Source organism: Ostrea edulis, chromosome 6 (assembly GCF_947568905.1).
Source record: "Ostrea edulis chromosome 6, xbOstEdul1.1, whole genome shotgun sequence".
NCBI lineage: Eukaryota > Metazoa > Mollusca > Bivalvia > Ostreida > Ostreidae > Ostrea > Ostrea edulis.
Genome location: NC_079169.1, coordinates 66,461,465 through 66,479,690, shown reverse-complemented (window position 1 = coordinate 66,479,690; position 18,226 = coordinate 66,461,465). Strand labels below are relative to the sequence as shown.

General features: G+C 34.8%; 1 protein-coding gene across 1 annotated transcript in view; it reads right to left on the bottom strand.

The window, feature by feature from the left end:
• Positions 1-3,506: 3,506 nt before the first annotated feature.
• LOC125646585 (endoplasmic reticulum junction formation protein lunapark-B-like) overlaps positions 3,507-18,226 on the bottom strand; it is a 29,670-nt gene continuing 14,950 nt past the window's right edge. The window contains exons 5-11 of the mRNA XM_048872969.2: positions 16,018-16,058; positions 13,843-13,929; positions 10,602-10,644; positions 8,776-8,970; positions 8,479-8,652; positions 7,608-7,721; positions 3,507-6,645 (exon numbers count right to left, since the gene is read on the bottom strand). Of these exons, the coding sequence (XP_048728926.2) occupies positions 6,365-6,645; positions 7,608-7,721; positions 8,479-8,652; positions 8,776-8,970; positions 10,602-10,644; positions 13,843-13,929; positions 16,018-16,058 (935 nt within the window). The 3' untranslated portion in view covers positions 3,507-6,364. The remainder of the gene's footprint in view (positions 6,646-7,607; positions 7,722-8,478; positions 8,653-8,775; positions 8,971-10,601; positions 10,645-13,842; positions 13,930-16,017; positions 16,059-18,226) is intronic.

Below are 18,226 nucleotides of genomic sequence, written 5' to 3'. Positions count from 1 at the left end.
CTGACCATTAGAAATACCTTAGTTAAGCATTCTCAACATTAAAATGGAAAAAATTTGAAAATTTTCAGCTTAAATCGTGTCCATGTCCGTAAGCGAGTCGAAACAAGCCAGTCTGTTAATTCATGTTTTGCTTGTGTGAGCTAGCAACCTTGACCTTGGCACTGTAGGAGCCATTAGGCATAAAGACTTTCACCTTTGAATTATTAATTTGCAAACACTTCCACAAAGATTCATCGCTAGAACTTGAATGATAGGTACTGATAATATGACTGGACCATGAAGTCCAAGTTTCCTAAAGCTGGAGTTATATTAAGCTGGTGACCACTGTTCCACAAATGACCGGCCATCCGGATGATGGAGACGAATGGACTGCTGGACCCAAATTATAAAAAAAAAAAAAAAATCAAGGTCAAAAAATCAAATTAGGCACAGTGTACTAGCGTGTTATCGGATGAGGCTGCAAAAACCGAGGTCCTGTGTCACAGCAGGTGTGGCATGATAAATATCCCTCCCTGCTCGAGGCCATAAGCGCCGAGCATAGGCCTAAATTTTGCAGCCCTTCACCAGCAATGGTGACGTCTCCATATGAATGAAATATTCTCGAGAGGGACGTTAACAATATTCAATCAATAGCTCCAGGGTCATGGATTGACAAATGCGAGTCTACGCTACATGAGGATGCTTGTTTATGAATTTGTATTGTTACAACTAAAGGTCATGGTAAGAACAATGTACACTACAGGGACACCAAATTAACTTCATCTCGAGTAATTGACGATATAATTATTGTCTGTTATAATTCAATTGCTGAGTGCATCAAATCGATTATTGCTCTCATCAGTTGAATTGATGCATACATTTGAAGAGAGCAATAATTGATTTAATACGCACACCAATTATTGCATGCATTGATACAATTGATTCTTGCATCAAATCTATTGCTCTTGTCAACTGAATTAATGAGAGCATTGATTTGATGCACGCATCAACTGAATTGTTGCGCACATCAAATCTTTATATGAGTTTGTTAATTTGATGCCCAGAGTATAGAGGATATGCAATCGTATTGATTTCACAAACACTACACTTGTGGTTCATGAAAATTTCTCCTATATTTAAACCTGGCCTGGAGGTTATGAAACTGTTAAGCACGTTTTCATATTTGAACTCCGTGCTCTAAATTGTACTCGAAGGGTTAGAAAACTTTTATGAAATCATTCTAAAATGAAGTACATGCTCAAGATTTTTGAGTATGTTTCGGATCTTGCTCAGAGTTGTACCGTACTCGAAACAAAACAAACATGGCCAAGTTTGAGTATGGCAAAAGTTTCAAAACCTCCAGGCCTGAAAGCCCTATGTTGTCCCCTCCAGGCCCAAAAGCCCTATATTGTCCCCTCCAGGCCTGAAAGCCCTATGTTGTCCCCTCCACGCTCAGGGGCAACGGTTTGAACAAACACGAGGTACAAGAGGTTCATATTTCTCGGGTTTTATTATAGTCAGCTTAAGATTTTTTTCTTTTAATTTAGTTCTATCTGAATTTTTATTGAATGGCCCTTGGATCACAATTATGATGAGCAGACTTGAATGTTTTGTGCAAAATCCAGTCAATCTGGCCGACTATAATGGGGTAGATCCAGGAATTTTGCACACACACACCCCTTTTTGGATCTGCCACTGCCATAGGTTTCAGATGATGTTTTATGAGGAAGTTTGTACCTTTGTTGAGATTTTTATTTTTAACCCCCCCCCCCCTCCCTCCTTTGAAAAAGGGGGGACATTGTTTTGCACATGTTGGTCTGTAGACCAAGTCTTGTCCATGCACTCACTATTTATAAAGAATCATTTGCTTGACAGTTACCAAACTTTTACAGTTGTTGCTCCTAAAGAGTAGATGACCCCTATTTATTTTCAGGTTACAAGGTAGGTCAAGCTGGACACAATAAGATATTGTCCTCTCAATATCTTGAGAATGCTTTGCTTGACAAACATCAACCTTGACACACTGGTAATACTCAAGATGACTTGTATGGATTTTTTTGAGGTCACAAGGTCAAGGGTCAAACTGAACTTCCTTAGTTACAGTTTGAATACAGAGTTATATAGGGTGAAATAGAAATCCATATTGGGCGAGGTGAAGCCGAGTCCCAATGGATTTCCATTTCATACCCTGGATGACTCTGTATTATGTCTCAAACCGACTGTAACAAATTTATCCAGCTGCATTTGTTCAGACTTCAGTACATCTTTGAATTTTTTAAATTTAATTATGAGAGTTTTCTAGATTTTTTATTTTCAATTCCAATAATTAATGTAGCACTACCCTGGTACCCAAACCCTTGAGTCATTAATTAGAGGGCTTAATGTCCATTAGAATCAAACATTCGGAAGTAAAGATTTTGTTCGACATCCCTTCGAGAATTTTTCACTCATTGATGCATCATCGGTTGGAGGTGAAGTAAGATATTTAAATTAGACCTATGCATAGTGCTCAGGACTGTAGCAGTGAGGGTTTTTCCAACATTCCAATGGCTGCCACATGGGACCTCTGTTTAAAGGTCGTATCTGGAAGACGATCGATTCTCACTTCTAAATGCCATGCAAATGCTCTTCCACCGAGTTACTTCAACCGGTCAGAAATAATATTTTCTAGGAAATACCACAATACATTTTAATATATGACCAAATAAGCCTCACCTCAAGACCTGAACCCAGGAGTTTAGTAGAGGGCTCAATGGTCAATATAATCATGTAAACATTTTGCCTCCTTGATGTCCAGAAGTAGATTTTCTAAGATCCAGTGCATTCTTCATATATGACAAACTTAGCTTTACCCTGGGGCATGAATCCTGAACATTCATATTTTTGGTGTAGGGCTCATTATAATCATGTCAAAAGTTTGGCTGCTTGATATCCAGAAGTAAAGATTTTCTAAGATATAATGCATTTTCAATATATATAAAAAACTTTTATAGGTCAACCCTGGGTTCATGAATTTGTTTTGGTAAAGAGCCCAATTGCTTATCATAATGGGTGCTAATAGTTTTACTGTTTGATGTTCAGGAGTAAAAAAAAAACATTTTTAAAGATATCATTATGGTTTTGGCCACATCCCTCGGATCCATGAAATTCACCCCCCCCCCCCCTCCAATTGATGTTACTTAACCAAACACGGTTTAGCTGTTCCAGGGAAGCTAGAAGCTGAAAATGTGCAAAAATTTACCATCAATGCACAACAACATATAGCAATAGGATACCCGAGTGACTCTGGTGACCTAAATATTGGTCAAGCAAAAAGTTTTTCATTCCAGTAGTTGCAGACACCCCCCCCCCCCCCCTATAGGGTTAGATGGGGCCCTAATTACTGTAAGCCATATCCAAATTAACATTGTATCTGATGATGCAAAGTACAATACTTTGAAATCCAAGTTCAACTGCAAGACACAATTGAAATCAAGAGTTCAACTGTAAGACAAAATGTGACAAAGATAACTTGAAAACAATACAAGCCAAGTTTCAACAGTTTAATAATAATAATGAACTATAAGTAAGTCTAAATTTGGTAACAATCTGACAATATGGTCTAGATGAGAATCATTTTCACAGCATTTATTATCTATAGTTTGAAACTACAATTCAGGGTCGATCCAACTCCTCAGTAGTTTTAAACAATTACACCACAGATAAAACACATGTCTGATCATTACACATATCACTTATATCATTTGACCCCAACACAATGCACAGTGCCACCTGTCTAAACTGTTCAATACAGGACAAAGACAACATTACAAGGAGTGAGTGTAACATTCGGATTAGACAGGTTCCACTATACAAGGAATGTACTAGGTAAAGAAACAACATTGGCACAGCAAGGACAACATAACACAAAAACAAATATTCTATCCACGAGTTCCTGTGCAGTAGTGACTAGAACAGCTTATCTGACAATATTCTCCTCCTTTTTGGAACTCTTCTTTTCAGGTTGCTCAACAATTTTTATTTTATTCTTAAGGAATATGAATCATATAATTCCTTACCTTGAATAAAAAGTATTTGAAACACTGTAAATTTGCAGAATTTTGCTATTTTAGTAGTACCTGTATAAATATAATTTGCTTTATGTGATCACGTTTACTGTATATCACGAGAATGTTCTTGAACTGCACAGCAGAGTTCCAGTAAAGGATGTGGTCTGAGAAGGGCCAGTATTTGAATGTATTTTGTAAACTCAGCAGTGAATATGCCTGCCAGTATTTAGATTTCCTCTGCATGGAATACTAAAACTTTGAAACAAAACCCCCCTTGCCAACATGGCTGTAACCAAATTTTCTTCTATATTGTAAAACACACAATCATTTACTCTTAACTTGATAATAAATAATGAGCATACAACATCAAGAAAACAGTACAGTACTATAATTATGCACATCCATGCAATTGTACAATATTTAAATAATTTTTTTATAAAAAAGTGCAGCTTGTATGTATATCATTGCAATAAGTTTTCACAAGACTCATTTTTAACTTATCAATGTGTAGTACTCATCATGGAGATAATGATCACGAAAAACTTCTCGCTGAAATAAAAATACACATACTCAAATGTTGGATTTTAAAGGTGGTTTTTTCTCTCAAAAACATCAAGTCAAATTTATCTATCAAGACATAAAAGCAACATTACTATATAAAGTATAGGGTACTGGCACACAATAAATGGTACACAAAATCTATCAACAATGGCACTTGCAGTTATAAAATAATTTTACAGTATCTTTTCATACTTTTGATTTTCACCTGTTAATAACCACACTTATAAGTTAATGAATATAAATAAAACTCTTTGCATATATATAATACAAATGTACAACTGCACACAATCATATAATTACATTTCCACACAAGTATACACCACTAAATTCTGGAATGTGAGCATTCTTCTAACATTTTCCTTACGATTCATTTTATCATGTACAGTGCAATTAATATCGTTTTTGATTTTTTCCCCTTAAATCACAAACATCAAATGAATTTGACAAGGTAATAGTTACAATTATTTTGTTAGTGATAAACCTATGCAATCGTACATAAAAAACTTAAATTATGAAATACAAATATAAGGCTTGTTTGTACTATGAGGTATATAAAAATGATGAAGAGGTTAATTTGCTTCATTGACAATACAAATTACTCCCTGCTTCTATTGTATTATACCCAAGATACAAACAATCCACACATCTATTTCTTACATCAAGAATAAAATTAGAATTCAGAAAGAAAAGAAAAAAACTAATTCCTAGCAATACACATACAAGTAGTTCACCCATGAATGTTAACGTAAAAGAAAAAAATAATTCAATCTAAAAAGGAAAATCTATAGCATGGATGTTTTTAGATGATGCGATTGGCAATTTCGAATGTATACTCTTGTAATTGGACAAAATGTATCATATAATGAACAAATGATTTGTCCTGCACATACATATTTCAACTGTTGAAGAAAACGTACAAAATAATCATTTAGGGACACGGGCTACTGCATGCTGTGATTAAAATCAACTTCAATTTGTACGTTCAGTCTAAGAGGCATCCATACCAAATCAAAAATTACAAAACAAATGTTCCCTTCATTAATGACAATAATTAGCTGCAATTAATATCTAAAATCATCCCTGAAATGCATAGCATAAGTTGTGACTCAAAGGTAGAATTGAGTATATGGACAGACAAAACCCAGTTTCCTATAAGAACAAAAACAGTAATATGCTGGCAAGAGTTATAAACTCACGCTTTGGTGAAAAGAACTTGAATGAACACAAACGGTTAGTCAGCTAGCTGTCGTTAAGTAGGATTTCTACAACTACTACAACACTACCAATTCTTACCTCTATCTACACTCTATTTTTTAATAATATTTGTAATATCCATTGTACATAATTTCTCCCAATACCTGGACATTTCAGAAAAATGTGGGTTTTTTTTTTTTTGCCAACATGGATACCATACGAATCAAAATAAATCAAAAACATTCTTGCATGACTAATTAAGTACTGCTGGCAAACTTAACTTGATAATTCAAAGTCTATGAAAACATCAAAATTAAACAGCAATACAGGTAAGATTATTTACATAACGTAACAATACATGTATAATTAAAAGAAATTACTGTAGATTTCAGAGTTGTATCATCAGACATAAACATTTTTCACCACACGTACTTAACAATCATCAACTACGACAATCCTTCAGGACTTAGTTGAAAGGAAAACAAAGGTTCAAATATTCGGACAAAAGACATGGGAAAACCTGCATGTTTTAAATAGGAAAAAATAATTCAAAACTAATCCATAAAGTTAATCACGTGAGATTAAGTCTTCTCCTGAAAATCTTTAACTGGATCAACATGTTGAAAATCATCTATTTCTGAGTTATCGGATTGCTGCAATTGAGCTAGATCATCATTCTCTTCTGTTTCCATGGATTCTTCAGGGTTTTCTTTTATAGGTTCGTCTTGTGATAAACTGGTTGATGTAACTTTCATTTCCTGTGTTGACTCTTTAGCAGATGAGGTAGAATTAGCTGATTGGTCCTCCTCCTCTATAGACTCTGTAGTACTCTCCTCGTCTTCATCTTCCTCCTCCTCGATGCCTGTGTAAGAGAAAGTCTCACATCATTTCAATCTTACAGCGATCAGGAAATCTAAAACTGACCAGGAACCTGGCAAAACTTTGTCAATAGTACATGCAATCAAAATAAGCCATTGTAACTTTGACCAATGACCCTAAAATTAGTGGATGCCATTCTTTTACCATCAGATCACCTCCATCAAATTCTATACATTGAGAAGTATAATATCTAGTCTTTTAGAAAGGAAACTTTTTCACTCATTTTGAGACGTCACCAGTTGTAAGTGAAATACCACTTATGAAATACCACTTTAGACTACACTTATGGCTGGTGCTCTGAGTAGTAGCAGTTAGGGTTCTTTGATGTGCAAATGCTTGTAACTAAATAGAACCTCCATTTTATAGATCCTATCCAAAAAACTTGCGACTCTCACTTCTAATGTGTGAAGGAGCAATCACTCTCTATTTTTACATATTGAGTTTGATGCAACCATGACATGAGCAGGGCTCAAACTCATGACCTCCCGGTTATAAAGCGAAAGCTCTAACCACTGAGCCAATGTGACCGGCCCGAGGAAATGCAAATAAACATTCCAGATTTCTACATATGGCAATTTTTAAATTCTAAACAAAGAAGATTTAAGATATGCTACACCAGATAAATTTGATACGGATGAAAAGAGGGGGATATGTACAACAATATTTTGAAATTAAAAACTTTCAAATTTACTTTACTCAAGTCAAAAAATGCAGTTTTAGTAAAAAGGAATCTGGAAAAAAAAAATTCAAAATCTCTGCTGGACTTGAACCTGCCATCTAAATAGTTCAGCAGTTGACATGCTAACCTACTCAGCTAGGTGATGATTTTTTTAAATGAATAGGCAAATATTGCAGATATTTATGTTTTCATCCATTTTTAAAAAGGAAGTCAGACATTATGACAATGTAGAGTACCTTCTTAAACCAAGTTTTAAAATTTCTTGCCTGTATTGGTTATTAATTTCCTGGCTGAGCGTGGCGTATCGAAGTCCAGCTTTGGTGCGGTGGGTCGCTCTTTTCTTGCTGGATTGAAGAATCGACAGTAGGCACATCTAAAAGCTGAAACAGTAGACAATCAAAATACTGTCTGTTGTAATGATGCGATTATTCTGTCGATAACAGTTACATTAACAAGAGGCCCATGGGCCACAACACTCACATGAATTAACTTGGCCTTGCTGTTCTTCAGATCTTTAAAAGATCTCTACCCTCTTTAATCCCACAACAAATTTAAGATTCCATATTATGATCCCTACCTAGCCCCATGGGGTTGTGTCTTTAAAACTGGGGCAGTGGTTTGAATAAATATGAATTTACAATATTTGTTATTGCTTGCATATTGATATGACTAATCATGCCACTGTTGATCTTGAGAAAAACATTTTTCCTCTATATCCGAATGTAAAACTTTGATCCCATATTGTGACCCCATACTTCCCCCAGGGGCTATGATTTAAAGAATTTTCAATCTCCATTCATTTAGGAAGCTTTTAAGCAAGTTTTGTGTGTTCTGGTTCTTTAGAAGTTTTTAACAATTGCCACTATATTTTCACCATTTTTAAACTACCTCCCCTTTGTGTAACCCTTCATTTAAACAACTTTGAATCCCCTTTATCCGAGGAAGCTTTATGGCAAGGTTTGGTTGGATTTTGTCCTTTGGTTCTCGAGAAGTAAAAAAAGTGTGAAGTGTCAAAAAAAGACAAACGGATGCCAAACAAATTGTGATCAGAAAAGCTCACTTGAGCTTATAATTCAGGTGAGCTAATAAGTGAAAGTTTTTCTTAATAAACACCAGAATACTGAAAGTGAAAAATACCAATGAATTCGAACTCCTCCTTCAGTGCCATGCCATTGTGTGACGCACACTTCTGACAAATTAGAGCATATTTGTGTTGTGGTCCATCTCCTAGGAGGTACTCCAACATTCTGTCCATTTTGGAGCGGTCACGAGGTGGTACAGGTCGAGTCAGGGAACCTGTTGGTGGAGGTCCTACAAAATCCAACAGTACCAGCTCATCTCTACTTTCTCCACTATGTACAGAGACTTACATTTCTTCATTGTAACAATGCAGTCCTTTTAAGACACATATTCCTGATATTCCCTGCTATATACCTTGTTGTGGTGAAATCAGCATTCTTGGTCTGACCTGCCCTGGTATGTTAGGAGTCGTGTAAGGTCTGGGCATGGGCTGCCCCATCCCTGGGGTCCGTTGATAAGGGGTCTTTGTCCTGGGGTATGGAGTGGCAGGCCGTGTTCCTCCTGTTGGACCTATTGTGGTCATTCTTGCATTCACTCGTTGTCTCATATCTGAAAATAATAATTATTTTTAAATCACTGGTACTTCCTGAGATCTTTTGTTACTATGAGGTTGCTTTCAAAAATTTATTAGCAAAAAAGGAAATGTAGAAAAACGTTCCATTTGTTTCACACTACACACATATGTTCAAGAGAATATTCCTTTTTTGTGATAAGATGATTTGGTGAATTTACACGGATACTAAATTGTCATTAAAAATTTTATCAATGATATTTTACTTTTCTGCTTCCCCTCATTTGTTTCTTGTCTGACTTTGTTTGGTGGCCAAGATCAAAAGTCAAATTCAGCTCAAATGATTTAACAAACAAAGGTACAGTCAAAACTGCCATAGCGACCCACTGTATTAAGCGACTCACTGTCGTATGTGACCATAAAAAGTTCCCCCCAAAAACGTTTTTCTATATATTGTATCCGTAATAAACGACCACTGTCTGACGCGACCAACGATTACTACTTTCGATTTTGGTTGAGCCGACTATTCTGGGAATTATCGCCCCTAACACTTTCGTTTTCAAACGCACGACTATTCTGGGAATTATCGCCCCTAACACTTTCGTTTTATATCGCATAGTTTGGCGGTGATCTTGTTTAGTAGGCCCTCTGAATTAATTATTATACCCAATCTGTCAACATGCAGGGTCGTGTGTGGTTAATTAATAAAACCCAAATTGTTGTTTATTTAACAAAATCAAGGCCGGTGTATTTGAAGGTGTGAATTTCGCTAGATCGGAAATGAAAATCTACCACTTGTTATACCATTATGTGAAAAAATTGCCCAATTAAAATATAAATCAGGTAAATATTGTGCTTAGGACTGAAATTTTAAATGGAGTATTCGCAGTTTTCCTGCACGAGATACTCGAGGTTTCCAGAATAATGACCGGAACTAGCGGCTCGCTTCGACATGTCCGAGTTCAAGAAAGTTGCCTGCATTAGTTCAAAGCTTAAAAGATTTGCTGTGCATGTACAATGGATACTGTGATTTATTTAATGTTTCTCAAATTGAATAACATATTTCCAGCATGTATTGTACAAAAAGAGATGCAACACTTCATCATTTTGCTTTCTTACCACAAGTATTGCATTTTTAGTTACACTGTACAAGTAGGCTATATATAAATACTCTTTACAACAAAGTGTTTGTAAGTTTTAGAAAATTTACATGCAGTTCATCAACGAAATTTAAATCTCATGTAAATGTGTAATATGAAATGCATGTTTATCAATCTTAAACATATTAAATGTAATTTTGATGAATAATAAATTATGATACAACACACTGTATTCTAGATTTTTAACCACAGTGTATTATTAATTTTATTTTGCAACTATTAAAACCGTACTTGATATTCTTAATGATAAATTCCAAATACATGTAGTCATTTTCTCCATTGTACAAATTATTTGCGAAATTTTATCAATTAACTGCAGAAAATAGGCAACCTGTATTAAGAGACCACCTGTCATATGTGACCTTTTTTCCATTCTCCGTTGGACGGTCTCTTAATACAGGTTTGACTGTATGTTAAAGAATTCCTATAAAATGTTGTTATTTGATAACCTGGAATAAAGCCATTTTTTAAAAGACATTGTACGAGTCCATTTTTTTTTAAGGAAATACCTGATCCTGGAGAAGGGAGTTTAGGAGTTGATGGTGCAGGTGTCTAAAAAAAAAATATCAACAAATTATTCTTAGACAGGCTACATGGAGGCAAGACTCCAAATAAATAAAAGTTCACTAATATACAGTAAAACTTGTTTCTGTAAGGAACGTGTTATAGAGAAATCTCAACTAAAGGAATACTTTGTTACAATCCACTACCAAATCTTTCAAAAAATTTTGAAAGCGAGAAATGGTTTTGAGGAATTTTGTTATGAGGAGGCGATATCTATTCCTCATTGTCAAATTCAGCATTCAGTTTCTATGTTGATAGCAAATCCTATTGCCAAGTTCAAACCTCACTTTTAAAATGCCAATAAATGACTCCCAAATATACACAAAGATCTTTAATATTCCTTATAAAAGGTTTTACTAAATACAGTAAAGCATGCTTACAGCAAAGTGATGGGGACAAGCTGTTTTGATTTGTTAATGAATGTTACATACAGTAAGTTCATATGTTTTAAAACTACAGGGAATAAAAATCCCTTTACTGTAAGTGTGAATTCATTATAAACATGTTTGTTGTAACTGTTTTACTGTAAGTGTGAATTCATTATAAGTATGTTTGTTGTAACTGTGTTTTACTGTAAGTGTGAATTCATTATAAACATGTTTGTTGTAACTGTGTTTACTGTAAGTGTGAATTCATTATAAGTATGTTTGTTGTAACTGTGTTTTACTGTAAGTGTGAATTCATTATAAACATGTTTGTTGTAACTGTGTTTTACTGTAAGTGTGAATTCATTATAAACATGTTTGTTGTAACTGTGTTTTACTGTATCTCTACACTTGTTTTTGAATGAAACTAAATCTTGTTAACAAAGGGTATTAATTAACCCTCTGCGTTCCCTGTGCTTTACTGTAAGTGTGAATTCATTATAAACATGTTTGTTGTAACTGTGTTTACTGTAAGTGTGAATTCATTATAAGTATGTTTGTTGTAACTGTGTTTTACTGTAAGTGTGAATTCATTATAAACATGTTTGTTGTAACTGTGTTTTACTGTAAGTGTGAATTCATTATAAACATGTTTGTTGTAACTGTGTTTTACTGTATCTCTACACTTGTTTTTGAATGAAACTAAATCTTGTTAACAAAGGGTATTAATTAACCCTCTGCGTTCCCTGTGCTTTACTGTAAGTGTGAATTCATTATAAACATGTTTGTTGTAACTGTGTTTTACTGTAAGTGTGAATTCATTATAAGTATGTTTGTTGTAACTGCGTTTTACTGTAAGTGTGAATTCATTATAAACATGTTTGTTGTAATTGTGTTTTACTGTAAGTGTGAATTCATTATAAACATGTTTGTTGTAACTGTGTTTTACTGTAAGTGTGAATTCATTATAAGTATGTTTGTTGTAACTGTGTTTTACTGTAAGTGTGAATTCATTATAAACATGTTTGTTGTAACTGTGTTTACTGTAAGTGTGAATTCATTATAAACATGTTTGTTGTAACTGTGTTTTACTGTAAGTGTGAATTCATTATAAGCATGTTTGTTGTAACTGTGTTTTACTGTATCTCTACACTTGTTTTTGAATGAAACTAAATCTTGTTAACAAAGGGTATTAATTAACCCTCTGCGTTCCCTGTGCTTTACTGTAAGTGTGAATTCATTATAAACATGTTTGTTGTAACTGTGTTTTACTGTAAGTGTGAATTCATTATAAACATGTTTGTTGTAACTGTTTTACTGTAAGTGTGAATTCATTATAAACATGTTTGTTGTAACTGTGTTTTACTGTAAGTGTGAATTCATTATAAGCATGTTTGTTGTAACTGTGTTTTACTGTATCTCTACACTTGTTTTTGAATGAAACTAAATCTTGTTAACAAAGGGTATTAATTAACCCTCTGCGTTCCCTGTGCTTTACTGTAAGTGTGAATTCATTATAAACATGTTTGTTGTAACTGTGTTTTACTGTAAGTGTGAATTCATTATAAACATGTTTGTTGTAACTGTTTTACTGTAAGTGTGAATTCATTATAAACATGTTTGTTGTAACTGTGTTTACTGTAAGTGTCACACCATTTTTACTGTAAATATATAACTGTGTTTTACTGTAAATGTATAACTGTGTTTTACTGTAAATAGATAACAGAGCAATATAATTTATGTTTACCTACGACACTCACTTGACAAAAGTATGTCAATGTTCTCCCCAAGATGGCTACTGAAGATTTTGTTCACATTTTATTACATTGTATTCCGATTCAATATTCTGAGATGACACTTTGGAGACAAATACTTTCTGACATTGTTTTGGTAGACTGGAGAAGAAGTACCTGACTCAGTGGTAAATTGTCAACAAATTGTTCCAAGCATACTTTAATTTGTGTTTTAGGTCATTAACAGTAAGGATGTGGAAGATTCTCTGTTTTAAATGATTTCCCAAAACAAGTCAGACATATTCAATAGGAATGGCATTGCAAGGCCAAAAAATGGCAGGATGTCGTTTTTAGGTTTCTGCTCCTCTATCTCTTGAGAGCAAGGAACAAGACCATTTTAGTTCATAAAATGCTAAGATGAATTTCCAAAATATTTCATGATCACAGGCCATAAATGTTCATCGAACACATTTATGTACTTCTGAGAATTCATGATACCGACAACAAATGCCAGTATTCCAGTTCCATGGTAAGTAATTGTCTCCAAAACCATTCACTTCAAACTGCCGAGGGTCCCTGCCCTATATACCCTAAGCAACAGCCTCTCCATTTTTCAAATGTTTTCCTACACACTCTATCAAGTTTTACAACTGTGGGCATCTCATCACCAATAATCTAAAAATAACATTTTTCTAGTGATAGTCAACTTTTCAAGTTAATATTCCCCATCTCCATATTTTCCTGTTCCCTTCACCCCCCCCCCCCCCCATCCCATTTTTTTTTGCCTCCAGTATTCCTCCTAGTGATGTAGCTCGCACTATATATTTCTTCTTGAAACTGTTTTAGCACTGAACTAACTACGTTCCTGTGATGTCCGGTAAACTTTTCCTCTCATCTTTCTTTACAATTTTTGAGAGAGTTGTAGTCCTTATCTATTTTGGATCATGATTTTCTGCTTTGAGGTTTATTTTCAAAGTTAGAAATTGACAGATGGTGGAAGGATTCAAATTCACTAACCCTGATTTTAACCTTTTGGCACCGGAGTGTATGCACATGACTATCATGTGACCTATGCATTGTGTAGTTACCTGCATTTCTTTGAATCTTCCTGGATCAAACTTCTCTAAAATTTCTTTGGCCTTCTTATATGTTTCCGTTTCCATCACATCTTCTAACTATAAAAAACCCCCACAATATTGAAATCTTCTTTTCTTCCAAATTCAATCTAATCACAGCATCATTATTTCCATATCATCAAAACTTAGCTTTTAATATTCTCATTTGTTTTTCAATAATGCCCTAAATTTGGTATACTGTAAATCATGTTCTATTTGTTGGAACTTAATTCAATGTAATTTCAAGAGACTAGCCATTTGCGAAAATTTTGTTCTTGTAAATGAACTCGTATATACAAGACTTATGCAATAAATAATAATTAATGAAAGTAACGTCTCATAAATAAATATATCATTGTGTCCTTGCAAAAATAGGCCTCATGAAATAAGTGATGTAAAGTCTACGCCAACAGTGAATGAAGTGCAAGTGCATGTACCTCCCACTACTGCAGTCAACCAATAATGTGACTATATTCAGAAGTCTTATGTAAACTGAAACTTCATAGATAATTTAAAAAGAAATCAATACAAATATGATCCAGAAAATTTTCCAAGTATTTCAGATGTACAAAAGATAGGAATATTAGAATACTCTGTATGACTTTAGTAGATAGGAATATTAGAATACTCTGTATGACTTTAGTAGATAGGAATATTAGAATACTCTGTATGACTGCAGTAGATAGGAATATTAGAATACTCTGTATGACTGCAGTAGATAGGAATACAGTGGAACCCCGTTATTACGTTTTCCATTTTGTCACGATAAAATAACGTAATACCGGGGGCAATGTAATAAACGTTCCCAGTGAAATCCGTTAAAATTATCATTTGGAAATTGTATATCGTCCGTTGGTACTCCGTGAAGGGGTGTGTGAATATATCTTTACTGTATCTTTGTTTAAAAGACTATGATACTTTGTTTTATTTACATCTTATCTTTAATGTCCGTAATTCTTCATGTTCTTATCCCTTTTCTTTATTTCGGTGTAGGATACATAAGGATGTTTTGATGAACGTTGCTTTGTCTCGTTTGGACCGCCATTTTATTCAACTTTAAAACAATGCGTTCATGTAAATTTCTCTCAATAACTTGTTCCGGTTCGTATTCAACACTCGTATTAAAAAAATAACAAAACATCGTTTTTATTAAGTTCTCCAATTACACAATACACAACACAATAAAAAAAATCCCACCCAAAAAAACAACAACAAAACTATAGACACAAAACGCACACGATACCCAACTTACACACTTCTCACCAACGATAAACATGCACGGAGAACAATTTAAGCGCAATCCACATAAAAAAAATATAATGATGCACGAAGATTTCATTTATAACGCTAAATGATGGCACTAAAATCACGTGCGCATCAAGGGATTTTAAAATATTCACTGAGGTAAATGCCGTGCACGAATCGGTCGATAGATTGGTGTATGTATGGACGAGATTTACGAACACTCAAGCTGCATGTCCAAACAACGAACAATTTTTTTAATTGAACACCTTTAGTCACCTATGTCCAAGCAGTTACCCAAGCAGTTGTAACATTGCTACGATAAATCTTGTCTTTCTTGTTTGGTACCAAAGCTGTCCGTGAATAGAGTTTTAATAGCGAAGGTAATCACACTATGCTGAACATGCAGATGGTTGAGAAATTATTTCTTTGATTATCAAAATATGAAAAATGAAGTAAATTTCATAGAGTACAATTTCTAAATAAACATTATTTAATTGTTTATCACTGGCTTCTATACGGGGTATTCACCTGTATTGATGTCGCTAGATCTATCGAAGCGTGATCAGTCAAGCGTCTCTAATCCCCAAACAGACCAGGAAATTTATGTGGTGACTGCCTCAGGCAGTCAAGGTGTGAATGGCTTATTATTTTGAGAATCACTATTGAATAATTAGGGGTTTATTACGTTTTTGTCGGAATTTTTACAACGTAATACCGAGTCCCAGCATTTTAGGACAACGTAATAACGAGGTCTATTTTATATAGGTTTGATAAGAAATGGTTTTGTGCTTTGAAATTCCAACGTAATATGCGGACTAACGTAATAAAGGGGGAACGTAATAACGGGGTTCCACTGTATTAGAATACTCTGTATGACTTTAGTATTGTTAAATGCCTACTTACAATTTTTGCCCTCTTCTCTTTCAAATCTTGTAATGCTAAATCTGGCAAGAGAATAAAAGAAACTGATTTGTGTTATGGATAAACTTCATTAATTGGAATTAAATTTTTTACCAGTGTTGCATCATTTTTGCATTCATCACAGCAATAATTATAATACATGAATATGCATCAGGCCTTTGATGAGTTGTCCAATGACAAAGGATTCAAGTCCTATTGTACTACTGCCACATTTTCTTTGACCTGATCAACTACTGCTGGGGTCACAGAATGAGAGAAACCACACAACTGTGGAGTCACAGAATGAGAGAAACCACACAACTGTGGAGTCACAGAATGAGAGATACCACACAACTGTGAAGTCACAGAATGAGAGATACCACACAACTGTGAAGTCACAGAATGAGAGAAACCACACAACTGTGGAGTCACAGAATGACAGATACCACACAACTGTGGAGTCAGAGAATGACAGATACCACACAACTGTGGAGTCAGAGAACCACAGAAACCACACAAATGTGGGGTCACAGAATGACAGATACCACACAACTGTGGAGTCAAGAGAACCACAGATACCACACAACTGTAGTACTGTAAATATACTCTACCTATTTCTGGGAGAATCTTAATTTTCAGTAACCCTTCCATTGTAGCACTGTTCGCTAATTCATGTGCAGTATGTGAAAATACATCTATGTATCCTAACCCAGAACTGCATACAGTTAAACACTTGTAATTGATTTATGATGATGTTATTACATAATGTTAATTAAAAAAAATGCACTCACCATATTTATCCTATTGAGCATCACCTATCCCTATAAATGCCCCATGGACTTTTTTCAACTCTCACCAAGAGTACCGCCAACGGTACATAGTACGCCTGAGAAAAGCTGATATAGGGCGTTTTTCGTACACCATGATTTGTAGAACTTGCCTTCAAGTAGTATCAGCAATCATAGGGTGTGTCATACTTTCTTTGCATCGAAAAAACAAGACAAATCATGTACTCTCTGTAATATTTTCACTTGGCATAAGATGTACGTGTACTAAGTTTAATGGTCCTTGCCCCAACGAATCAGTCTGCATCCTGCTACTATGACCTTGACCTTAACAAACAATAGGCATCCTCCACTTGGCATAAAGTGTATGTGTACAAAGTTTGATGGTCCTAGCTCCAACAGTTTGGTTTGTATACTGCCTACAAGGTTTGCCTACGAAGTGATATTGTGACCTTGACCTTGAAAAATAATAGGCATCTTCCTCTCATCATGGTGATCGAATGTACCAAGTTGCAATATCCTGGAGCTTACGGTTGGGTTTGTATCCTCCATACAAGGTTTTTCTACTAAGTAATACTACGACCTTGACCTTAGACTTCTGACCTTGAAAAACAATAGGCATCTTCCTCTCATCATGGTGATCGAATGTACCAAGTTGCAATATCCTGGAGCTTACGGTTGGGTTTGTATCCTCCATACAAGGTTTTTCTACTAAGTAATACTACGACCTTGACCTTAGACTTCTGACCTTGAAAAACAATAGGCATCTTCCTCTCATCATGGTGATCAAATATACCAAGTTGTAATATCCTGGTGCTTCCGGTTGGGTTTGTATCCTGCCCACAAGGGTTTCCTACTAAGTGATACTACGACCTTGACCTTTGACCTTCAAAAAACAATAGGCATCTTCCTTTGATCATGGTGATCAAATGTACAAAGTTGTAATATCCTGGAGCTTACGGTTCGGTCTGTATCCTGCCCACAAGGTCCGGACAGACAAGGGACGGATGAACGACGCCATACCATAATATTCTTTGACGGGCATATAAAAATTACGAGCCCCTTTCCCCCATTTAAATATAGAATGCCTTGCCTCATACCATTAAGGCAAAACTTTATTTTTATCAAATGGATTACAGAATTTTAAAATTGAAAAAAAAAGGCTCGGTCAGTGGAAATGATGAAAAATTAAAAAATGAACAATTTGAAGCACCTTTATCAATTAAAAAAACATAAATTAACTCTTAAAATTTTGTTTCTCAGATTATATTTTAGACATAATTAGGTTTACCTGTCTATCATGTGTTTAATGGCACATTTTGAAGAAGAAGAAAAAAAAAATGATCGGTTTTTATATAGCGCTTTCCCAGCGTATGCTACTAAAAGCACTTTACAATACATTATTACCCCGGCAGACCTTATATCAA